Source organism: Schistocerca cancellata, chromosome 3 (assembly GCF_023864275.1).
Source record: "Schistocerca cancellata isolate TAMUIC-IGC-003103 chromosome 3, iqSchCanc2.1, whole genome shotgun sequence".
Classification (NCBI taxonomy): Eukaryota; Metazoa; Arthropoda; class Insecta; order Orthoptera; family Acrididae; genus Schistocerca; species Schistocerca cancellata.
The window spans coordinates 242,986,028-243,013,052 of record NC_064628.1 but is presented as its reverse complement, the minus strand read 5'-3'; the positions used below and the strand labels follow the sequence as shown (position 1 = coordinate 243,013,052).

Here is a 27,025-nt window from a genome sequence, read left to right as displayed (position 1 = left end):
GAAAATTGAAGGAATAGAAAAACTGTAACATATCTACGACGAAGACGGTATATAAGGTGCCGTCTGTAAACTTCTCAGCGAGCCCTTGCAACCTAATTTCGACTGGTAGATTTCACGGACGTCGAGGGTACCGGAAACCTTTGCCAGCGAAAGAAATTGTGTTTTAGCTGCCTTATTTTAATACTCATGTTTATTACTACAAACAGGTACGACATTTGATAATAGCGTGTTAATAAATATGCCGTCACGAAAGTAAGTAACTTTGGTGAGGCATTTTCACTACAGGAAATGATTGATGGGGAAGGGTATATTGACAGCAGTGAACAAAATGTCAAAAACTGCTCTCTCCTTCCCGCCACTCCGGAAACATCGTTTCAGTGCTTCACTCTCAAGGAAGAGATTTTGCTTCTTTCCCTCTTTCCATAATCCATGGGAAGCAACACTAAAAGGCTTGCTGGCTATCTGAAAGACTAGGCTGCTTCAGATGGTGCGATTTGTGATTCCGGCTCGTCCATTCCGAGGCCAGGAATCGCACTTTGAAGCGTCATTTAATGAATTTTTTAATCCTGTTACTCTTTAGAAAGATCAGATTCTATGACAGCGTTGAAAATATGGATTTATGCAATTCAGATATAAAAATATGGACTAAACATTGAAATATGGAAAAATATTGAAAATGAAAGCTATTTTTTCGGATTACGAATGTCATGAATTACGTAGAAAACTACAAAAAGAATGGAAATTGCTTAAAACGAAAGTATGTGTATACATATTAATTCGGGTCCTAGTATCTGTAAATAACAGGTGTGAACTTGGCCAGTCAGTTGCGAGTACGCAGTGTGAAGTAGTGGACGTGCGTCTGTAATGTGTCGTTGCTGTGTCACAAATAGCAATGGAGCAACGAACTGAACATCCCTAAATCAAGTGTTCAAAACATTCTCCAGAATGCTTTGAAGAAGAGAAAAATGTGCGCAATGATTGCCCTGCACGCCTCGAATCCCAAAAAAAGCAATAACGTCTAGACTCCTGCTGTGACTTGATGGAAACGCCGAACAGGAACAATTCTTTTCTGGAAAACATCATCAAGGGGTAACGAGACTTTGTGTTATCAATACCCCAAAATGAAAAAGTGTGCCAGTTAATATGAAGAGTCAACACTTCGTTAACATATCCTACATTCAAGCCAATATATGCAAGAATTGAACAGCATCCGAAAAGAAAGTCTTTTCTGTCAGATTCAGATGCTTGTATGAATGTTCTGTGCTATACAGTGAAGTGGGAGGAAACTGTATAGAACACCTAAAGCATTAAAACTCCCATCTTAACTTTTCTCTAGCTTTTTTGTTAATCCAGTGTCTAAACTTTTTGGACTGACAGTGTGATATTAGAATGCCTTAGGACGAAACACACAGAGCTGGCCGGTGTGGCCGAGCGGTTCTAGGCGCTTCAGTCTGGAACCGCGCGACCGCCACGGTCGCAGGTTCGAATCCTGCCTCGGGTATGTGTGTGGTGTCCTTAGGTTAGTTAGGTTTAAGTAGTTATAAGTTCTAGGGGACTATGCCCTCAGATGTTAAGTCTCATAGTGCTCAGAGCCATTTGAACCAAACACACACAAATTAACTACTTTAAAATTTGTGTAAACAAAACCATTGCACATATTGTACGGAGATTACAGTGCTACAGCAGGGTCGGCAACGTATATCGACAGAACAGACATTAGCGAGGGCTCGCTGCAATCCGCGGTGACGTATCGGAGGTGATTCTGTTGACCACGCCTACCTCTCACACAGCAGTGCCCTCGCACTGGAGGTCAATATGGAGCCAAGAAAGAAGTGCACAGCTCAGTCCATGAACTCATCTGAAGGAGTCAGCATCACAGTGTAGGACTAACGAGCTGTTAAGGGTTCTAATGAACTTGTACTTCAGTATATGTTGAACATCGTACCTCAAGAGAGCAGTTTGTTAATTAGAGCATCAAGTGATGCTTTCATGGTCAATAGCAGTTGTAAATTATCAAGTACTCTGGTGACAAAGAAGTATGTCAAACTTAAGTAAATCTTTTATTCTTTTAGGTAATAATTCATGTGTTCTTGTTTGATTTGCCTTCTCCCCGAGCAATCAAAGAACCTACAGTTATGGCCGGACGAAAGTAGTTTCGTCTGGTCACGACATGTCAAGTTGACACTTTACTTACATTGTAGTGTGACATGTAACAACACAAGAAACAAATACTTTGAGACAGAGTACAGGCCACTACATACTTTCAGGAGACGAAATTATTAGATCAACTGAAAGGTGCATACGAAAGTAAACGAAACTTTTCTAGGTTTCGGAACTATTAGTTCCTTCCTTAGGCAGAAAAGGGGCGCAGTTTGGGAAAGCAGACCTTAGGACGAGTAGGAGATGCACCTGTAGCGAGGACGTCTCCTCTTTAGAAACGCAAACAAAATGTTCTTGATACAACGCTTTCGCTTGATCTGGTCGCCAGTTTTTGCCCGTGCCCTCGTAATTTATTGCTGAATCCATAACGAGCGAGTGTCGATAGCTTTATTTTACGAAAGAACAGGGGGTAACTCTAAAGAAAGGAAAGGAAGAAGGGGTCTTGTATTTCTCTGGAAGAAATATACAGCATCAACACTGCTAGTTGCGGCTGAACAAGATGTTTCCGTAAAAGCGAGCAAAAATTTAACAGAACATAGAGGATGCTCCACTGAACCTGGGGTCGGAGAAGCCTGCTTAAGATGACAATAGGAATAAAATCACGTTACTGTGGTCTTTTTTATTTACAGTAGTTAACTGCAAATACTATCATTGACACAATGAACGTACCATTTGTACTGTATCTTACAAAATGTGCTGAAATTGACGGCCATCAGTCTCAATGCAAGCATGACATCGGCGAAACAGATTCTGACGCACCCTGGCAAATAATGTGTTTCGAATCACATCATATGACAGGAGGCAGCTACAATTCTGGCAACTAATTCCATCTCCGTATCCACTAGGGTCTCATACACAAGTGACTTTAGATGTCCCCGTAGGAAATCATCAAGGGGATTCAGATCAGGCGACCTCGCAGGCCATGGAATAGGACCTCCCCATCCAGACCAGCGACCAGGAAATACTGTACCGACATTGCTCCATCATATTGTACTGTACGTCTCTGCACAGGAGTGAGTAATGAATGGGTCTGTCGTTGATTCATAGCACGTTCTGTCATGGGACAATGTAAACACGATACAACAGAGCAACCTTATGAACAAGAAAGTAAACAAAACCTGCATCATGACTTCCTGATAATCAGGCTCGTCCTCCTTGTTCCCTTTCACGAAATAAAGAATGTATACGTAAATCAACAGTACAGTTCGTTTAAACATGTACGCATGTTAGTTGAGATTAAGCTGGAAAACAGTAATCCTAGACAAAGCAGTACACAAGTTTACTTCCATATCTCCTTAAGCTGGCTCCTCCGACCCCGACACCTACCTCAAATTGTTCAGTAGAGCATTCCGTACGTCTTGTTATATTCTTGCTCACTCTTACGGAAACACCCTGCATATGGATTATTACACACAGTATCACTTTTCCTTACGTACAACGTTTCTTTTTGTGTGCTGTTTGAAGTTGCATAATGAATACTGAGTTATGATTTCAGTAACAGTAGCTCACCCCTTGCACGTCAGAAGCATCCGTGGACAGCCTGGCGCAGAGCGCTCCGGTGCTGTTGTTCTTGTCGTCGAACCAGGCCACCTCCTGCCGCAGCATCGCCGAAAAAGTGAGTTTGCGCAGTCGCATCGTCAGCCTGTCCCCGGCGACGTCGAAGGTGTACATCTACAGCAAGTACAACATGTTTGAAATCACAGCCTTTTATATCCTCCAAATGAGTGTAACGGTGCAATCAGTTAAGTCTACGGGCCTCAATATGGTTCTTGTCTTGTGATGGAGGCTTCACATGGGAACACAACTTTTACGATACACCAAAAAGAGTATCAACTTTTACCTCCTGCACTGTTTCTCCACTTAAATGTCTCACAATCGCGATTTCAGGGAGTGTACCATTTCAAATGGTAACTCACCACGAATTGCGTTCATCCATTATTCTTCTAGAAACGAAATGAATTAATTGAGTAAGACGAGTATTGTTCCTAGTTAGTAGCGAAGGACTACAACAACCTCTATCTCAGTGTTAGGGGTACAACAGCAGATATTTTAATTAGTGACTGAGGGCAGTGTACTGCTGAACAGCTTTACATCAGTATTTACTGCATTTGCAAACTAATAATTATAGCTATTAAGAATAGTATGATTATAGGTTCGAAAGCCGTTAGGTCAGCCGTTGAAGAGTGGGTATGTTAATGCCAAACGGATAGTCGATACTGACAGGTGTATTCCACTGTCTTAGTGCTGCAGTTACGACCGTGCAGAGAACATCAGGTAGTAAACTATGTGACGTGTTTGATGGAAGTCTCTTAGACGCAGAGAAAAAAAAAAGTTTTGCGTCAACTCGGTTCCGAGAGTTCCGGAACCTATACAGAAAATTGGAATTGAGATCAACATAAACATCACTTCCGCCCTTTTTATTGCTCATGAAACCACACATTGCATGTTCAACACCATACAGCGATGCCTTCAGAGGTGGTGGTCCAGATCGCTGTACACACCGGTACCTCTGATACCCAGCAGCATCTCCTCTTGCACTGATGCATGCCTGTATTCGTCGTGGCATACTATCCACAAGTTCATCAAGGCACTGTTGGTCCAGATTGTCCGACTTCTCAACGGCGATTCGGCGTAGATCCCTCAGACTAGTTGTTGGGTCATGTCGTCCATAAACAGCCCTTTTCAATCAATCCCAGGCATAGTCGATAGGATTCGAGTCTGAAGAATATGCTGGCCACTCTAGTCGAGAGATGTCGTTATCCGCGGCTCTCCCTGTCGGAGATTCGAGTCATCCCTCTGGCATGGGTGTTTGTGTTGTTATTAGCATAAGTTAGTTTAAGTAGTGTGTAAGTCTAGGGACCGATGACCTCAGCAGTTTGGTCCCTTAAGAATTCACACACATTTGAACATTTGATGTCGTTATCCTGGAGGAAGTCACTCACAAGATGTGCACGATGGGGCCGCGAATTGTCGTCCATGAACACGAATGCCTCGCCAATATGATGTCGATATCATTGCACTATCGGTCGGTGAATGGCATTCACTTGTCGTACAGCCATTACGGCGCCTTCCATGATCACTAGCGACGTACGTCGGCCCCACATAATGCCAACCCGAAACAGCAGGGAACCTCCACCTTGCAGCACTTGCTGGAAAGTGTGTCTAAGGCGTTCAGCCTGAACGGGTTGCCTCCAAACACGTCTCCGACGATTGTCTCGTTGAAGGCATATGCGACACTCATCGGTGAAGAGAACGTGAGCCAATCCTGAGCGGTCCATTTGGCATGTTGTTGGGTCCATATCTACCGCGCTGCATAGTGTCGTGGTTGCAAAAGATGTATCTCGCCATGGACATCGGGAGTGTATTTGCGCATCATGCAGCCTATGGAGTGCAGTTTGAGTCGTATAACGGCATTCTGTGGCTGCACGAAAAGCATTATTCAACATGGTGACGTTGCTGTCAGGATTCCCCCGAACCATAATCCGTAGTCAGCGGTCATGCACTGCAGTAGTAGCCCTTGGACGGCCTGAGCGAGGCTTGTCATCTACAGTTCCTGTCTCTCTGTATCTCCTCCATCTCCGAGACGCATGGACACTTCCCCTGTTGAGAGCTCTTCCTGGCACAAAGTAACAATGCGGACGCGATCGAACCGCGGTATTGACCGTTTCGGCATGGTTGAACTACAGACAACAAGAGCCGTGTACTTCCTTCGTTTTGGAATGCCGGCCGGGGTGGCCGAGCGGTTCTAGGCGCTACAGTCTGGAACCGCGCGACCGCTACGGTCGCAGGTTCGAATCCTGCCTCGGGCATGGATGTGTGTGATGTCCTTAGGTTAGTTAGGTTGAAGTAGTTCTAAGTTCTAGGGGACTGATGACCTCAGAAGTTAAGTCTCATAGTGCTCAGAGCCATTTGAACCATTTGAACCTCGTGGAATGATTGGAACTGGTCGGCTGTCTAATAGGCGCAACTCATGCATGGTTGTTTACATCTTTGGTCGTGTTTAGTGACATCTCTGAACAGTCAAAGGGAATGTGTCTGTGATACAATATCCACAGTCAACGTCTATCTTCAGGAGTTCTGGGAACTGTGGTGACGCAGTTTTTCTTTTTTATGTGTGTATATAGTGTGTGTGTGTGTGTGTGTGTGTGTGTGTGTGTGTGTGTGTGTGAGTATGCATCGGGTGTCTCATAGAGGCTGTTAGGCACATTTTCTCTTGTTATTCGGCAGATATTTGCAGTTTCGTTTTCGCAATGTGTAGCTGGAGTCAGCCGAAACAAGCTACGCTCGTCATATATCACATACGACGTCCTAGCTTAGTGCGATATTCGTTTTATAGATGTGTGTTAACAGGAACAGTGAGAGACTAGGAACAGCACTGCTGCATGGTGGCAACAGCCACCGCGGGCCGCGGCGGTGCTGTCGCTGCTACAGTACTGGGTATTCTTTGTGTCTTACTGTTCCTGAACACATATCGATAAATCGAATATCGCATTAGACTAACTTGGGAACGGACAATTTCACTTTCAAAAATCATTTTGTTTGCAACGAGAAACAAACCGACTGTTTCCATCGACGCATGAAAGACGTGATGAGCATTTCTTGTTATCTGGGTTTTGTAGAGAATATGTGATACAGTTTTATGAATAATTTTCTGGAGACCATGCAGTGCCGAAAATACATATTTCATCGGATCGTGAAAATGAACGGAGTGTTATTCAGTTGAGAGAACGTAGCCTTCCGACGAAACAGCATAGGATTTTTGCAGATATCAGTGTTCAACCTACAAGATTACTGTGGACATTAAGCTTGTACGGCCTTGATCCTTATCACTTATAGCAAATCCTGCACGTTGGAGAACGAGATAAAGGTAGACGATGGGAATTATGTAGTTGATTAATTGCAAATCAGCGACTAATCCAGTTAAGACTGTTTAATGATGAAGCTGCTTTCACTCGTTGCATGATCACTCGTAACTCACGTTGGTGGTCCGACGGTAACAGACTTGCCTTTGTGGATGCACATTTTTAAGATCACGTCTCCGTATATATGTCGTGTGGTATGATAGACAATCACTTAACCGGGCCTGTTGTGTTACCGCATCGTCTTACATAGCCTCATTATTTTGACATTTTATTAAACGAGGTTCCTTTGGCTACAAGAAAGGCTGTTTTTTTCCAGTACTATGGGGCCACTGCAAGTTCTACTCGTCAGGAGAAACATTTTCTAACTCTGACATCCCCTGCAGAAGTGCTCATGTTTCTTCAGCACCAAGGTAGGCTGTAGACACGTAAGTATGTATGCAGGACGAAGTTCATAAAAGAGAAGGTAAGCACAAGAAACGAATTAATCGGATTGTAAATAATGTTTCCCCATAAAATAACGAACACACGACCTCAGAAGAGTTACACGCGGTGTTTTCAAGAGGATTCAAATGCCCCTTGAAGTCGGTGGCGGAATTTGTGATATTCAACTTTGAATTTATCAGCGTGCATTTGCACGTCTTCTGTGAGCATTTGTCTGGGTTACATACGAACAGCTGCTTGTGTGTCGGTGGGTAGTTTTCAAGTACAGGCATTCACAGAATACTTTGTAGGAAAATCTGCAAAAACATTCATCACTATTGTCATTTGGTTTCAAGGCATTGCAAGGATTGGCAATTTTCTTTAAATGTTAAGAAATTAAAAGTGTTCTCTTCACTAACCAAAATACCAACGAGTCACGACTGATATATCTCAAGTCATACAAATACCCGGATGTAACGTTTGCGGAGAAAGGATGGTGAGATACGCTCATTCGTAGAAAAAGCAGGTCGTAGACTCCATTTAATTGGTAGAATACTAGGGAAATGCAGTCAATTTACAAAAGAGTTTGTTTACAAGATGATTGTGCGACCCATACTGAAATATTGCTCTAGCATGTGGGTACCGCACCAAATACGACTGATAGGAGATATTAACATAAACAATGAAGGGCAGTGCGAATGGTCACTCGTTTGTTTCACCCATGAGAGTGGTTAAAAAAAAACTGTACTGCAGACTCTAAGCGCAAACTTTCCCGTGAAAGCCTACTTACAAACTATCGAGAACCATCTTCAAGTGAGGAATCTACGAGAATATTACAACCTGCTTATTTATCGCTCCAGTAGGGATAGCGAAGACAAGTTTAAACTAACTTCAATGCTCACAGAGGCATTTAAATTATCATTGTTCCCGCGCTCTATGGGAGAATCGAATGGGAAGCATCCATAACGACGCGCATAATGAGAGGTACTAGAGATCAGAACCGGAGCGGGAACGACTCTTACGTTCCGGGTGCATACTTCACAAATCAAGGCGCCTCTGCTGCATCAGTAGTAACGGGCTTTCTTCGTTCCCGCTGTAGTTCCGCGAGTATAACAAGTCTGACAACAGTGGCACTGCGTCGCTTCATACTAACGATCTCACCCCTCTTACTGAAGCATGCAGGAGTGTAAGGCTAGTAGTGACTTATTGTTAGTACGGAAGATGAGTACACGATCTTGTTGCTGTGAAGTAGCACTGACCAGGCGAAATGACCGACTGTAGGGAATCTTTGTTTCGTGAGACAGCGGAGGACCTAAGACAAAAATTAATTGATGCAAAGTACACGACTGCAAACGTGTTCCATTTGAGGAGTAATGATACCTGGAACTAGTTCCACCATACAGTCCAAGCTTCAGACGAAAAGACGTACAGATTTCGTCAGTTGCAAATAAAATAGTTGTATTCTTGTTGATTCCGCTTCAACCATGAGAAAACATATGTGCTTTGTCAAAAGAAAACTGGGCAGGGAGGGCAGCGTCGCTTTTAAAACATGTTCGATAACACAGGAAAATTTACCAACTGGACGAAGGCTGCTGGCTTAGGAAACAAGAAAGAAAAAAGTATGTAGTTTTACTTGATAAGTTTGCAGTTCAGACAACGAGACTATGATAATGTTAGGTAAGTGGATATAATCAGAAAATGAAGTCACACAACCAGAAACAATTACGCAGAAGGTTATCCCACAAATGGGAAACTATTTTAAGGGAAGACACGAAACTGAAAGCGACTCCTATTTCGACACACACTCGTTATCGTTCAAAATACCTGTTTACAGACAGAGAGGTATTTTACATAAAAACAAGTTTATCAGTGGCCACTCTGTTCCTACGCTTCTTCTAGTTACTTATATGATTTCGCCACTTGCGGAGTATCGGAGCATAGATTTGGAACATACCTGCAGGAAAGAGCTTACGCCCATGATGACCGCTGTCACGATGAACACGGCGCAGTACCAGTATGTCTGTCTGCGGACAACAGCAGGGTCCGGGTGAGAAAGGACCTGAAAGAAGGGAAACGGTTTGTAGGGGTCACTGAAGAAAATTTACCGCTAATCTTCTCTTCTTGAAACACTAATTTACTTTATGCCGACATAATTAGTATTCAGAAAAGTAAAAAGACACATTAAAATCTCTTAGTATCTCCTACATTTTGTTTGACAGTCCTATGGTAAGTAATATACACGTGCATACGGCTTTAGTTCTACACTAATCCTGCTTTGCGTTAGTTCGATATGATTACAAACAATATTTAAAAGATGAAGTCCTCTTTACCATTATTTAAAAGACATTACAAATGAAACTAATGTTATCTGTTAAAAGACTTGTGAACAGGCGGGAGGCACGTCAATGTTGATGGAAGTTTAGATGCCCAATAACGGTGAAGAGAACTTGAAAGCTGTTCATTAGAAAATGGCTTTCAAATCAATTACCTTAACGCGAGTTATTAAGCGCTGGCGAGGTGTAAAGACACACTAAGCGCGGATTTCGTGTGCTATGAATTGCACTATCTTTATCTCGTTCTCCAACGTGTAGGATTTGCTATAAGTGATAAGAATCAAGGCCGTACAAGCTTAATGTCCAAAATATGGTATATCTTTATGATATAAAAAACAATGACACACCAAGAAGGAATTATCCGAATGGGACGGGGATCGGTGGATGTGACATACATGTACAGACAAACAATGATTACAATTTCAAAAAAAGAAATTGATGATTTATTCGAGAGTAAGAGCTTCATCAAGAGGGCAAGTCAATGACGCGTTGTTCCACCTCTGGCCCTTATGCAAGCTGTTATTCGGCTTGGCATTGACTGGCAGAATTCTTGGATGTCGTCCTGGAGGATATCGTGCCAAATTCTGTCCAGCTGGCGCTTTAGATCGTCCGAATACCGAGATGATCCTCAAACCTTGTCCATAATGCTTCAAACGTTCTCAACTGGGGAGAGACCCGACGACCTTGCTCGCCAAGGTAGGGTTTGGCAAGTACGAAGACAAGCTGTAGAAACTCTCGTCGTCTGCGGGCGGGTAATACCTTGCTGAAATGTAACCCCAGCATGGTTTACCAATAAGGGCAACAAAAGGGGGCGAAGAATACCGTCGACGTACCGCTGTGCTGTAAGGATAACGCGGAAGACAGCCAAATGGATCATGCTGTGAAGTGAAACGGCACTCCAGACTCTCACTCCTGGTTGTCAGGCCGTATTGCGGCTGAGCCGCAGGGAAGCCAGAAAATCTGCTAAGGCTCAGTCTAGATACAGTGGGATCAGCGAAGCGAAGTGCAAAGATGATGAAGATTTCTGGTCGGATAAGTATAGGGTAACATGAACAGCAGCAGAAAATAGTATAACAGGAGAAGGATTCGTTATGAACAGGAATGTAAGGCACAGAATGAGGCACTGCGAAGAATTCAGTGTTAAGGTAGTCCTCGTCAGAATCGACAGCAAGCCAACACCGACGACGATAGTTGAGGTATACATGCCGAAGTCGCAAGCGGTAGATGAAGAGATACAGAAAATGTATGAGGATACTGAATGGGTATTTCAGTACGTTAAGGGAGATGAAAATCAAATAGCCATGGGGGACATGAATGCAGCTGTAGAGGAAGGAGACGAAGAAAGGGTTACTGGACAATATGGTCTTGGTACAAGGAGTGAGAGAGCAAAAAGACTAATTGAGTTCCGCAAAAATTCCAGCTAATTATAGCGAATACTCTGTTCAAGAATGATAAGAGGAGGAGGTATAGTTGGAAAAGGCCGGGAGATACGGGAAGATTTCAGATAACATCATCGTCAGGTAGAGATTCCGAAATCAGATACTAGATTGTAAGATGTAACCAGGAGGAGATATAGACTCAGATCACAGTTTAGTAGTGATAACGAGTAGGCTGAAGTTTAAGAGACATGTCAGGAAGAATCAATGCGCCAAGAAGTACTAAGGATGGAGAGATACGAGCGAAGATCTTCTAGGCTACAGAGAGACAAGGAATACCTCAGCACGTAGTTCAGTTGAAGAGGAGTGGACCTCTCTGAAAAGGATAATCACAGAAGCTGGAATGAAAAACATAGGTACAAATAAGGTAACTGCGATGAAAACGTGGGTAACAGGAGAAATACTAGAGTTTATCGATGAAAGAAGGAAGTACAAAAATTTTTGGTGAAATTCAGGAACACAGAAATGTAAGTCACTTTGGTATGAAATAAATAGGAACTGTCAGGGAGCTAAGGCGAAATGGCTGCGTGAAATATGTGAAGTAATAATAAAAAAAAAGTCTCCAGGACTGATTCAGCATATAGAAAAGTTAAAAGAACTTTCGGTGAAATTAAAAGCAAGGGTGGTAATATTAAGAGTGCAATGGTAGTTCTACTGTTACATTCAGAGGAAAGAGCTGATGGGTGGAAAGAGTGCGTTGAAGGACTCTATATGGCTGAAGACTTATTTGAGGTCGTGATACAAGAAGAGGCAGTAGCCGATATAGGAGAGATATAGAATCCAGTATTAGAATCAGACTTTAAAAAATCTTTGGAGAACTTAAGATCAAACAAGACAGAAGGGATGGATAGCATTACATAAGAATTTATGAAATTATTGAGGAAGAGGTAACAAAACAACTACTTACGTTGGTGTGTAGAATGTATGAGACTGGCGACATACCACAATTCTGAAGACTGAAAGAGCTGACAAGTGCGATAAATGTCGCACAGTCAGCTTAACAGCCCATGCAACCAAGTTGCTGACAAAAACAACAAACAGAAGAATGGAAAAGAAATTTGAGAATGCGTTAGAGGACGATCAGTGTGGCTTCAGGAAAGATAAGGACACCAGAGAGGCAATTACGAAGGTGCGGCTGATAATGGAAGTAAGACTAAACATAAATCAAGACACTTTAATACGATTTGTCTACCTGGAGAAAGCATTCGAAAATGTAAAATGGTGCAAGATTTTCGAAATTCTGAGAAAAATATGGGTACACTATTGGAAAAGAAGGGTAATACAAACTAATTACAAGAGACGAGAGGGAACAATGAGAGTGGAAGACCAAGAACAAAGTGCTCGCCTTAAAAAAGTTTGTAAGACACGGATGTAGTCTTTTGTCTCTTCTATTCAGTCTATACACTGAAGAAGCAATGACGGAAATAAAACTAGGGTTCAAGAGTGGAATTAAAATTATGGATGAAAAGACATCAATGACAAGATTCGCTAATGACATTGCTATCCTCAGTGAAAGTGAAAAGTATTACAGGACCTGCTGAATGGAATGAACAGTCTAAATAAGTACAGAATGTGAATTGAGAGTAAACAGAAGAAAGACGAAAGTAATCACAAATAGCAGAAATGAGAAACTTAACATTAGGAATGGTGATCACGAAACGGATGAAGCCAAGGAATTCTGCTACCTAGGCAGCAAAATAACCCATTGCGAACGGAGCAAGTATGAAATCAAAAGCAGACTTGCACTAGCAAAGAGGGCATTCTGACCAACAGAAATCTACTCGTATGAAACACAGGACTTAATTTGAGAAGAAATTTCTGAGAAAGTAAGTTTGGAGCACAACATTGTGTGGTAAGGAAACAGAAGAGAATCGAAGCATTTAAGATGTGATGCTCCAGGAGAATGTCGAAAATTAGCTGGACTTCCCGCAGAATCGGCAAGGAATGAAATATATGGAAACATTGACAAAAAGAAGGGATGGTAGGACGTCTCTTACGACGTCAAAGAATAACTTCCATGGTACTAGAGGGAGCTGTAGAAGATGAAGTTTGTAGAGGAGGACAGAGATTGGAATACAAAAAAATGGTTCAAATGGCTCTGAGCACTATGGGACTTAACTTCTGAGGTCATGAGTCCCCTAGAACTTAGAACTACTTAAACCTAACTAACCTAAGGACACCACACACATCCATGCCCAAGGCAGGATTCGAACCTGCGACCGTAGCGGTCGCGCGGTTCCAGACTGTAGCGCCTAGAACCGCTCCGGAGTGGAATACACGCAGCAAATAATTGAGGACGTAGGTTGCAAGTGCTACTCTGAGATGAAGAGGTTGGTGCAGAAGAGGAACCCGTGGTGAGGCGCAGCAAACTAGTCAAAAGCCTGGCGACTAAATCTGTCTCCAGACACGTCTTCACTGGTGTCGGGGCCCAATACGACGAAACCGGACTCATCACTAGAGGCAGTTCTTCTCTTGTCTATGATATTGTAAGCTGAAGAAATGCTTGAACGATTCTTAATTCAAAAGAATACTGGAATACGATTTCTTGTAGACTGTGATATGATTACAGATAACGCGAAAACTCACAAGGACAAGCTCCTACCGGTGTATAAACTGAAAAATAAACGCTCCAGGCACGTCCTCTCAGCTAACACTTTTATTTCTGTAAACTTCCGAGAAGTGTTCGGAGTTTATATCTCGCTTAGGAAGAGATTTTATTGTAACTACACTGATGTTTGTTTACGAGTGCTAAGTTTTTATGGGAGAAGTTTTTAGTTTTTTTTATCTGGTAATGTACACTTACAAACTCTTCTTTTTGTATTAATGTAACTGAAAAGCAACACCTCCAAATTTTTATGTGAATAATCTTAAATTTTTTTGAATAAAATAAACGTTATTAACACCCTATCTTTTTGTTCTTGACGTCTACGTACTTGTTTCTCAACATAGGCACCCTGGTGACGGACCATTACTCCCAACGAGAAACAAGTTTGTTGATGCCATAAGAGGAAAATGTTTGACTTTGTTGACAGAAACACGACCTCAACTCTGTTTGCACTCCATCTTCAATATCAAAGTGGAGTCCTCGAAGGTGTTCTTTAAGTTTTGGAAACAGATGAAATTCGGATGAGGCCAAGTTGGAGAATGATCCCGACAGTGAACGCTAGGCGTCAGATTGTTGCAGATGTTGTAGAATATGTGTGTGGCCTGGAATTGTCACGCTGAAGGAGGGGTTGTTCCATGTGTGGACGAACTGTTCCAATTCCAAACCCGATTGCAGAACGGTGTTTCTCACTTACCGGCGTAGTTACGTCAGACACTGCCACGTTACGCGCTACGTATAGGAGCTCTCTAGTGGCAGGCGGCTGCAAATAGGTAGACATGAAGCATAAAGTTGTAGAATGTTAATACTGTTTGTTTTATTTAAAAAGCATTGAGAGCTTATAAAAAAATCAGAGGCATTACTTTTCAGCACGCTGTAGTACAAATCTGATGACGACAATAGCCGGAACATTGTAGTACAATGAGGTGACAAACGTATGGGATCGGAACACGCACATATCAAAACGGCGGCAGTGTCACGTACACAAGGCATAAGAGGGGATTGCATTGTCGGAGCTGTCATATGAAGTCAGGTGATTAATGTGAATAGCTGTCTGACTGATTATGACCGCAATGACGGAAATTAACAGACTCTGAACGCGGAATGGTAGCTGGAGCTAGATGCATGAGACATTCACTTTCGGAAATCGTTAAGGAATTCAGTATTCCTAGATCCACGGTGTTAATAAGGTGTCGAGACAAAATTTCAGGCATTACTTCTCACTAAGGACAATTCAGTGGCCGAAGGCCTTCACTTAACGACCGGGAGCAGCGGCGTTTACGTAGACTTGTCAGTGGTAACAGACAAGCGACACTGTGGGACGTAGGACTTGCAGCCATTCACGGACTTTCATTTAAACAACGATGGGATTTTCGTGGTGGTACAGTTGTTCGCTACGTGTTTGAAGAACATCCTGGAAAATTCGAGCGAATGACTTGGCCACCCAGATGAATAACATCGAACATTCTTAGGACATCATCGACAGGTCAGTTCGTGCACAAAATCCTGCGCCGGCAGAACTTTCGCAATTATGGCCGGGTATATAAGCAGTATGGCTCAGTATTTCTGCATGGGACTTCCGACGACTTGTTGAGCCCATGCCACGTCGAGTTGCTGCACAACCCTGGGCAAAAGGGGGCCCCACGCGATATTGGGAGGTAGCAGAGGACTTTTGGCACCTCATTGTATTTCGCACATAGTTCACCAGTATCACTACTGAATTTTGCCCGGCAGTTTCGCTTTCAAGCATATCAGTGTTTACGATGGTCATATTTCCTGAACTTTGTGTCGTACAATGACATTAGTTTGGAAATACATTAGGCGGAATGCGTGAATACCGTCTACGAAGTGTCTCGCGACTACAGTTAGAATCTGTAGATTAAAAGGTCATGCCTTATGCGGTACTTTTACCGCATGAACAGCGAAAATGTAGTAAGCCATAAACTTGTTTCGTTTCATCATTTTGTCGAGGCTGTCAGGCATTGAAAGTTCGGTAAAGGTTGGAAATTATGTATAAAGTTTGTTACAAGTGCTCTCATCCTCAGCTACTGGGTGAAGGAAGTCTCGATATCCGCGGGCCGTGGGCTCTCCCCATCCCTCTGGTGGGTAGGTGATTCTTACCCTCTCAGCGATTCTTTCCAGATAGAAAGTGATGCATGTACGAAGTTTGGTTGAAATCGGTCCGTGGTTTAGGAGGGGAAGTTCAACAAACACACTTTCATACGTACAGAGATTTTTGTAATATGTATAACAGCTTCTACTGAAATGGCCTTCTGTGGGAGATGACGACCACGAGGTGGCGCAGTGGTTACCACATTGGACGAGCATTCTGGAGAACGACGGTTCAGACCGGTGTCCGGCAGTCCAGACTTAGGTTTTCCGTGATTTCCATAAATCGCTCCAGGCAAAAGGACTCGGCCGATTTCCTTCCCCATCTTTGACACCATACGAGCATGTACTCCATCTCTGATGACCTCAGTGTCGACGGGACTTTAAACCCAGTCTTCCTTCCTTCCTTATACGACCTCCATGACCTTGCATCCTCCCCCTCTTTCCGTTTAGATTCGCACCTGAGCGCTGCTTCAGTGTCCAAATCAAACCTGCTCCTGTTCGGTCATGGTTTCTCTAACAAGGCGACTCTACGAACCGGCGTCTTCAACTTCCTCCACACTTTATAAGACTCGATAATTAGTGTCCGGGGATCTATTTCCAAAATCAGTACTATGAAATTATCGAAAATACACGAAAATTTTTTTTTCAATATTAGACGACTTCTGAGCGCTCTAAAACACAAAACATTCGTAGATAGTTGCTGGTAGCTTTTAGAGAGTAGTCTACTGCACAGAAATAGGCTACTTGGGAGAGGCCACAATGATGCAGTCGTCTGAAAGAATATGCCAACAATTAATCTGATGCGCTCCTAAGCACTCTGTGACAATGATATTTCTTCACACGAACTGTTCACTAGTATTGGAGCACAGTAGCTCGACGTCTCTATCGAAACCTTCCCAACTCTTGCTAAGAAATATAAAATCAGATTGACACCCTTAGTCTTGGGGAAGTTTATCGTTCTGAAGCGAACATGTAACACATAAATCTATGCAAGGAAACTATTACCATTCGGAATCGGATGAGAAAAAGTTCTCTATCGTTACCGAAACCAACGTAAATACGTTAAATGTCGAACAAATTTTGCCACCAGATTAGAAATTTTACCTTGCCGATAAACACAGTGTTCACGCCTCGCATGTTGAAAACTTGAATTTTTCCTCGCCAAACTCAAGGGCACTGATATGTAGGAACGTATCAACTATCTGTCATTACAGCATCGAAAGCTTTAATTTCATCTGGGAAACGGATATGAACAGGCAGGGCACAGTTTTCTGGGTGAGGTTCTCGAGACTGCTTAAGAGGGGAAAATGACCACGGAGTCTTCACCTTAGTCAGTAACATCAGCTGATGCAACAAGACAGTTGGTCAACTAATGTCAAGCTTCAAAGAAATACATTTAAAATGCAGACTCTTTGAGACCGCATCTGGGAATGCAACACATACAAATCATCGTGTGGTGTAACAATCTGCTTTCGTTTCATATTATTGTTACTATTTTTATTATTGTCAGAGAAGGAAATATGTTCTTGACTCTCATGTCAATTGCATAAGTGCACAGTTTAGCTAACGAAAATTGGGCAGATCTATTTCTTTTATAAAAGGTTTGAACAAATCATACGCATTGTTACCGTGACTATCACATGTTCATCTTCTTGTAACACACACGAAATTCTTTTTTTTTTTAGGAAGAAACATAAATCCTGTAGCAGTTGTTGCAATTCTGCTGTTTAATTTCTCTGATTTACGTTTTAAAGCACTTCAAACAATATATAACACTACATAAAGACAATCTTCTGAAAGGTGGACTAAAACCATTTTATGTTGTCTAAAAAACAGGTTTCTATGGGTACAGAATATTCAGTGGTACAGTTGGCCTGCTTAAGATACTACTATTATCATTAATTTATTGTTTGATGTAAATAATATGAAGGATAAGCTGATGATGTGCATCAACATTTGTAAGAACGTTGCTATTCTTGTATTTCAGTTTAGTAAAAGATTTAGCTTAAAAGAAGTAGCTGGGTATGTAATATACAAGTGAGTTAATCGTACAGTCCTCGGTTTGAATCTTATTTATTAAGAAATGGAAATCTCAACACGTATTGAATCTCAAGTTTTTAATAAAACTAGCACCTACTTATTTTTAATTAGTAACCACACGAAATACGAATACCAATATTTGCAATATACTAATTCACTTTTTAATTCTATTCTTATGGAGGTTCACAGTCTCAATGTGTTATGAGAAAGAAAATATAGTCCAAGGAGGCTGTATTTTGTTTACTATCCGTGGAATTGGCTAACTTCAACTGTGAGTAATTTTCAGGCACCTTGAAACATTAGTTTGTGTATCAATTGTCTACAAAGGTCTTGCATATCTTCAGATGATCGCAGCTTGTAGACATTTAATGTTGAACTGGAATCACTCGCTCAATTTTGCCATTTTTGTAAACATCCATTAACAGTAAGTAATTTTACCCCAGTCCATATTTGGCAAAGTTTCTAAATTTTTTTGTGGGGATCCACAGGGTCAATGCGATTTCAGAATGTAAACATGGTTCATGTAAGCCGCAAGACCACCAGAAAAATAATTTTTTAAAAATCTTTCGCAGATATAGAACGGGGTTAAATTATATGCTATCAGCAGATGTTCGCAACATGGTAAAGTTGAACGAATGTATCCGATTCAACAAAAAATGTCTACAAGCTGCGGTCATCCCAAGACATACGAGAGCTTGTAGATAATCACTGGTCAGCACTCATTTTCTTTCCAAGGATATTTGAGTGGCTTTAGGATGGGTTAGTGGTGCTGAGGACGAATACAGCAACCATTTATGCAGTTTGGCTCTAGTTTTTGAGATAATGCATGATTTATTCAAAAAATTAGAAAAAAATGCTAATACTGAACTCGAGCGCTACAAACTACAATGAAAAAAGAAAATAATCTTTATAAATAGCTTCTATGAAAACCTGATAGGCATTTGTCCACGTATAAAACATAATTGAAAAGTTTCTCTATAAGTATATCATTTTCCGTCCATGACGAACCGCTTCCTGCACGCTTTCCTTTTATAGGTCTCTTCAGAACAGTCACGTTGCAGATTCCAGCAATAATCTGCCATCATATGCCTGTCCCATCTTCCTTTATATCTTTCCTCTATTCCTTTCATATCTTGATGGAACCGCTCTCCTTGTTCCTCACTGAAATCACCTAGATTACGAGGAAATCGATCCAAGTGGCTGTGAAGGAAGTGCAATTTTATGCTCATGTTAGCTCCTAAGTTTTGAAAGTTAGTGAGCATGTTTTTGACCAGTTCCTCGTAATTTAGGAGCTTTATGATTGCCCAAAAAACATTTTACAACAGCGACAAAACTGTTCCAGACCGATGCTTCAGTGAAAGTCATGACACTTGTAAAATTGGTATCGTTGATGAGCCTGCGAATTTGAGGACCATCAAATATTCCTGCCTTAAGTTTTTCACTACTGAGTCCAGGGAACGTATTGCAGATGTATGTGAAGCAATTACCATTTCTGTCTAAAGCTTTGGTGAATTGCTTCATTAGTCCTAACTTAATATGTAATGGTGGAAGAACAATCTTGTCCCTACTAACCAGAGGTTCATTAATGATGTTTGCTTCACCAACAGCCATATGTTCCCTTGGAGGCCATGTTTTCTGCTTCCAATGTTCGTGCTTTGCCCTACTATCCCACATGCAGATAAAATATGGGTGCTTTGTTTATCCACTCTGTTGTCCAAGCAAGAAGTCCACCATTTTCAAATCAACACAAATCAACCACTGGTGCTGCATATACTGAATTTTCTGCAGAACCATCTTGATGTTAGCATATGCTTCACAAAGTTTTGTTGAGTGGGCAATTGGAATAGATGCGCAACGATTGCCATTGTGTAGGAGAACACATTTTAAACTTCTAGTGGAACTGTCTATGAAGAGACGCCAGTTCTCTGGTCTATATTCCGGCAGCCCCAATTCAAGTAAAAGTCCAGGTATATTGCTGCAATACACTATAACCTCTTCTTGGTTGAAGTATGGAAGAAGGTTTTCTTCTCTCGTCCGGTAATCTGTTATTTTAACACTTGGATGAAGACAGTTCTTTTCCTTAAGCCTGGATGCTAAGAGTTCTGATGCTTGCTTTGAAAGATTGAGTTCTCGTATCAAGTCACTGAGCTCCTTCTGGTCGAACTGCTGGGGTTGTGTCTCACGTCCTTCGTATTCCGAACCACTACTTGTACATTCCTCGCCGTGCACCTCGTCATCTGATGATGTTAGCGTGGGTAATGTTGTGAAGGTTGGTACAGGAACATCGTTGCTGTGCACCACCGGTCTTCTTGCTGACTCCAAATCGGGATATACCCACTTTCGTTTTTTGTACCTATTAAAACCTTTCACATTAACAATGCAAAAATAGCAATCATCTGTATGGTTCTTCTGCTCTCGCCATACCATAGGCACTCCGAAGTTTAAGCTTTTCCTTTTTCGTTTTGTCCACTGCCGTAAGCACTCCACACAGCATTTACAAACTTTATGGGGTGCCCACGCCTTGTCTTGATCTCCAAGTTTAATTCCAAAATATGCCAGATACGCTTCCTTCACAAAAGGAGTGATATTCTTCCTGTTCTTTTGAAGAACGTATTCACCACAAATGTAGCAGAACTCATCTGGATGGTTCACGCAAAGACGGCGTGAAGAACTCATGTTTTCCTAAAACAAAATTGCACAAATACTACATATTATGCAGAACTTTCTTGTATTTGCATGTGAATCACATCCAACAAACATCATTAATTGTTTTGTGTGAAATGAATACTCACTTCTTATTTGCTACGTCACGATGAAAAGGTTCTATCTCCTTGAAGCTGCACTGCACATGTGTGTGACTTTCGACCATCGCCATTTTTCTTGTTTACGCTGAACGCTACCTATCGGCTGTTGCGGGGATTACCTCGGCCAACAAATGAATGTCGAGTACCGCCGAATTCAAATCTGCACAACCCTCAATATCTTCAACACACGCACCGCACAACAGGACTGAACACATGCTGACAGTGTGATGTTTGCATGATGTAATCCTCAACCACACAGATGCACTCCCTGAACACAATTGTTTAATAAAGATAGTACAATATCACTAATTAAAAAACAGGTAGCAAATACATTACACCATATATGGACCCTGCAGTCGATATTATCCACATGAAACTCTCATTTCCACAAATAACCTATATCTCAAAAACCAGAGCCAATTTGGAAAAAGTACAAATATACTCGGAATGAGTATCATAACAATATCCCATTTTCGTTCAAACTTCCCTGGCAACGAAAAAATATTTTATTTTGTAGAGCTGTGATAATTGATGTACAAACCACTGTCAACATTTTGGAACGGTTTACTGTTGCTTGTAAACGACACTCGGTTAAAACTGCCCAACTGCACGACTAATAAACAGAACACAGCCTCCTTGGACCATGATTTCATCCTCAAAGCATTAAAATTAGATAAAAAACGCGGAGAATCAAATATAAAATTAAATGTATTGTTATTTTGAGAGGTACTGATGTGCAGAATATATTTTTTCATTTAAAATGTGGCGTTTCATGTCAGTGTCCGATTTCAGTTTATTCTCATATAGCTAATAATTAAAAGTAAAAAGAAATTATTTTTATTAAAATTATGAATCAGTTTTAAAATTAATGTTTCCATTTGAAAATTAATGTAAGATTGAAATAAAATTTGAAAATGTTGCTAGCGGAAGCAACAACTTCTCGATTGTAAAAATTGTACGCTACACACTCAGCTACTGGCAGCTATGTGAACGAATTCGAATTTTTTTGTTTTTATAATTGGGAAACTGTTGCGTGGCCACTGACCTGCAAATGCCATGAGGAAAAAAATATTAGAGATCTAGTCCGTAAAGCCCCACTCTAAACTGACTCCAGAGTCACATGAAAGCCGTACAGGTTTAAGGTTTGGTACTGACCCCAATGACGTCTCCGTAGAAGATGCTGAAGACGGGGAAGCCGACGCCCACGACGAACGCGCTGAGCGTCCCCGCGGCCAGCAGGGGCCACTCCGGGGCGCTGAGGCGCAGCACCGACAGCACGCCCACGCGACGCACCCCTACCCCCTCCGCCCCATCCACTTCATCCTCTTCCGTATTTTCCGACACGTCAGCTGCCGACCCCCTGCGGCCCACCACCGAGGAGGCGTCGCATTGCTCACTCTGCAGCCGCTCCAGGACCGGACGATCATCTCCTACAATTGTCACTCTCATACAGAACGAATATTACCAGCTTTTGGTATGCTTTATTATTGACAACTTAACATAGTTTACTACTTGAAAGCAATGACATAAATATATTTTATGCTACTTGATGCCATAGGGCTAATATTTCCACATAACCCGCTTTAAATCAATTTACAGTACCTAGTCGTAGGGGCTGAAACGAGTTGTAATAAAAAACTTAGTAGTAGCTCTGGTTGGGGAACTGAACATATTTCTAAACACTGACGAGATGTGGGGGCCACCTTCACGAAATATATTAAACATCGCAACTAAAACAGGGAATAATAATTTATTGAACATTCGAATAAGGAAAAGGTTAAGCTTGCGGGGCAGTGACTGAATACGCACAATTTTAGAAAATCGATTCTCCAGTAGAAGTGAACTGCATACAGCAAGGTGCTGCCATCTCCAGATACCAATCGTCTGTACTTGATGCATTATACGAACACCTATCAGACTGCCAGTCTACTGTCGTGTTATAAATTCCTCATAACAAATACTAGTTGAAGGTAAGCGAAACAGACACTTTTGCTTTCTAATATTTTGTTTCTTTAAATTTAGTTTAATTAGCTAACCGTTGCTGCGATTATGTGTTCGTTTGTGGTGGATTTTAAATCGTAGATATGAAATGAGATTATGTTGCCTCTCCTGTTCGAGGAAAATGGTTTTGGTGCTACCAACCTCTGTAGACTAAAAACAATACTTTCTGGGTGAATAGGGGCAGTAAATAAAAACTGAATAGAGACAACATATTTTGCTGATTTATTTTAGACTATTTTCTCGCAGGTGGGTCATGATAAAGATAGTCGGACTGAAGATGATGAGCCGGCCGGAGTGGCCGAGCGGTTGTAGGCTCTTCAGTCTGGAACCGCGCGACCGCTACGGTAGCAGGTTCGAATCCTGCCTCGGGCATGGATGTGTGTGGTGTCCCTAGGTTAGTTAGGTTTACGTAGTTCTAAGTTCTAGGGGACTGATGACCTCAGATCTTAAGTTCCGTAGTGCTCAGAGCCATTTTAACCATTTTTGGAGGTTCATGTGCACAAAGCTATTGCTGCATTCCGTCAAGGGTTGAGCACACGGCATCCTACAGAACTATTTGGGGAGCATCGTTTACGTCTTCACCGTCGTCTACAAAGTAGTAATGAAGGTCAGCTGAAGAAGAAAGGTCGACAAACTACGTTCACCGTCGAACAAGAAAAAGCTTAGGTTGTCGGCTTATGGGTTCGGATTTGATTCAGACGTTGTAAGAAAAGCTGCTTTTTTCATCGGAGAGCAAAATGGAATCGAAAGTAAGTTTTCGGGGCAACATCAAATGGCAGCAATTAATTGGCTATTTGGTTTTCGTAAGCGCAATCCTGAAATAACATACAGGAAGGTTGAAGGGCTCTCCTCAGATCGTTGCAAGGCCCTTAATAAGCGTGACATTGAGGAATGTCTTACTTTATTAAATAAAATAAATAATTGCAAGAATTTAATCCCCCACCCCCCATGAACCATGGACCTTGCCGTTGGTGGGGAGGCTTGCGTGCCTAAGCAAAACAGATGGCCGTACCGTAGATGCAACCACAACAGAGGGGTATCTGTTGAGAGGCCAGACAAACCTGTGGTTCCTGAAGAGGGGCAGCAGCCTTTTCAGTAGTTGCAGGGGCAACAATCTGGATGATAGACTGATCCGGCCTTGTAACCCTAACCAAAACGGCCTTGCTGTGCTGGTACTGCGAACGGCTGAAAGCAAGGGGAAACTACAGCCGTAATTTTTCGCGAGGGCATGCAGCTTTACTGTTTGGTTAAATGATGATGGAGTCCTCTTGGGTAAAATATTCCGGAGGTAAAATAGTCCCACATTCGGATCTCCGGGCGGGGACTACTCAAGAGGACGTCGTTATCAGGAGAATGAAAACTGGCGTTCTGCGGATCGGAGCGTGGAATGTCAAATCCCTTAATCGGGCAGGTAGGTTAGAAAACTTAAAAAGGGAAATGGATAGGTTAAAGTTAGATATAGTGGGAATTAGTGAAGTTCGGTGGCAGGAGGAACAAGACTTTTGGTCAGGTGAATACAGGGTTATAAATACAAAATCAAATAGGGGTAATGCAGGAGTAGGTTTAATAATGAATAAAAAAATAGGAGTGCGGGTAAGCTACTACGAACAGCATAGTGAACGCATTGTTGTGTCCAAGATAGACACGAAACCCACGTCTACTACACTACTACAAGTTGATATGCCAACTAGCTCTGCAATTGATGAAGAAATTGATGAAATGTATGATGAGATAAAAGAAATTATTCGGGTAGTGAAGGGAGACGAAAATTTAATAGTCATGGGTGACTGGAATTAGAGAGTAGGAAAAGGGAGAGAAGGAAACATAGTAGCAGAATATGGATTGGGGGAAAGAAATGAAAGAGGAAGTCGTCTGGTAGAATTTTGCACAGAGCATAACTTAATCATAGCTAACACTTGGTTCAAGAATCATAAAAGAAGGTTGTACACATGGAAGAATCCTGGAAATACTAGAAGGTATCAGATTATACAATGGGAAGACAGAGATTTAGGAACCAGGTATTAAATTGTAAGACATTTCCAGGGGCAGATGTGGACTCTGACCACAATCTATTGGTTATGATCTGTAGATTAAAACTGAAGAAACTGCAAAAAGGTGGGAATTTAAGGAGATGGAATCTGGACAAACTGATTAAACCAGAGGTTGTACAAAGTTTCAGGTAGAGCATAAGGGAACAATTGTCACAAATGTGGGAAAGAAATACAGTAGAAGAAGAATAGGTAGCTCTGAGGGATGAAGTAGTGAAGGCAGTAGAGGATCAAGTAGGTAAAAAGTCGAGGGCTAGTAGAAATCCTTGGGAACAGAAGAAATATTGAATTTAATTGCTGAAAGGAGAAAATATAAAAATGCGGTAAACGAAGCAGGCAAAAAGGAATACAAACGTCTCAAAAATGAGATCGACAGGAAGTGCAAAATGGCTAAGCAGGGATGGCTAGAGGACAAATGTAAGGATGTAGAGGCTTATCTCATTAGGGGTAAGATAGATACTGCCTACAGGAAAATTAAAGAGACCTTTGGAGAAAAGAGAACCACTCATATGAATATCAAGAGCTCAGATGGGAACCCAGTTCTAAGCAAAGAAGGGAATGCAGAAAGGTGGAAGGAGTATATAGGGGGCGAGGTACTTGAGGACAATATTCTGGAAATGGAAGAGAATGTAGATGAAGACGAAATGGGAGATACAATACTGCGTGAAGAGTTTGACAGAGCACTGAAAGACCTGAGTCGAAACAAGGCCCTGGGAGTAGACAACATTCCATTAGAACTACTGATGGCCTTGGGAGAGCCAGTCCTGACAAAACTCTACCATCTGGTGAGCAGGATGTATGAGACAGGCGAAATACCCTCAGACTTCAAGAAGAATATAATAATTCCAATCCCAAAGAAAGAAGGTGTTGACAGATGTGAAAATTACCGAGCTATCAGTTTAATAAGCCACAGCTGCAAAATACTAACGCGAATTCTTTACAGACGAATGGAAAAACTAGTAGAAGCCAACCTTAGGGAAGATCAGTTTGGATTCCGTAGAAATATTGGAACACGTGAGGCAATACTGACCTTACGACTTATCTTAGAGGAAAGATTAAGGAAACGCAAACCTACGTTTCTAGCATTTGTAGACTTACAGAAAGCTTTTGACAATGTTGACTGGAATACTCTCTTTCAAATTCTGACGGTGGCAGGGGAAAAATGCAGGGAGCGAAAGGCTATTTACAATTTGTACAGAAGCCAGGTGACAGTTATAAGAGTCGAGGGACATGAAAGGGAAGCAGCGGTTGGGAAGGGAGTGAGACAGGGTTGTAGCCTGTAACGGAACTGAAATGATGGTGGGCTGACAGTAATTTGGAGCCCGCGCGTCGGAAACGGGCGCGCTTGTGTGAGACTGCCAGGGAGTGCACCCTGATGCCATCTATTGGCGAAACTGGGAATTAGCGCTGCCTGTCAGACAATGCACTAAGCTCTCGGAGTCAAATATATTCTTTTTCTTGGTAATTATAAGTTATTACTGTATAATTTAATGTTGTAAAGCACTAGTAGTAAATTATTATGACTGGTATGGACTCCAGGGTAGTAAATATAAATATTCTTAAATACTAAATGATTTCGGTAAAAAGGTGGTAGGAGAACGCCCCCACTCTTGGTGATACGAGCGTAGCTAGGGGTAGCTGGAGACACAGGGACTGAACAATGGAATGGCCTGGGGAGTGTTGACGTGATCGGACGTGCGTAACTGTGCTCACGCAAAAGTGATTGTGCAATAGCGAAGAGGCGAATATCGTCGCCGTTTTTGGAGTAAAACGCGACGAATGGTTGTTGAAGCCGCCTCTATGCCACTGGGGCTGATTGTAAGAGTTCCTGTGCCCAGATTTTATGGCGGACGTGCAGTAGCTTATTGCTGAGAGTGGATTCAGAACAACAAAGGTTTATCCATTAAATGCAAATGTTCTCTCAGCACATGATTTCGTCCTGGTTGCATGTCAAGAAGCCGGCACCAAGAACCAGATGGAATCCAAATCACCTTCGGTATCTTTCAGCGATCTTCTTCCACCTCCTAAGAAACAAATGGACCACCGTCCCTCGACAAGAATGCAACAAGCAGTTCTCTTAACGTCTCCTGAAGACATTGCTGCGGTAAGAGGAGAAAAATTAAAAATCAGGAACGGTAAGTGGACTAGAAAAGGAGGGGGAGAATACTTCCAGAATAATCATCCTCAAAATCAGAGGAACAAGATAC

At 42.0% G+C, this 27,025-nt stretch overlaps 1 protein-coding gene across 1 annotated transcript in view; it reads right to left on the bottom strand.

Moving 5' to 3' along the window:
- LOC126176244 (ATP-dependent translocase ABCB1-like) overlaps positions 1 to 27,025 on the bottom strand; it is a 158,897-nt gene that overhangs the window by 30,079 nt on the left and 101,793 nt on the right. The window contains exons 12-14 of the mRNA XM_049923389.1: positions 21,925 to 22,199; positions 9,397 to 9,501; positions 3,670 to 3,831 (exon numbers count right to left, since the gene is read on the bottom strand). Coding sequence (XP_049779346.1) covers positions 3,670 to 3,831; positions 9,397 to 9,501; positions 21,925 to 22,199 — 542 coding nt within the window. The remainder of the gene's footprint in view (positions 1 to 3,669; positions 3,832 to 9,396; positions 9,502 to 21,924; positions 22,200 to 27,025) is intronic.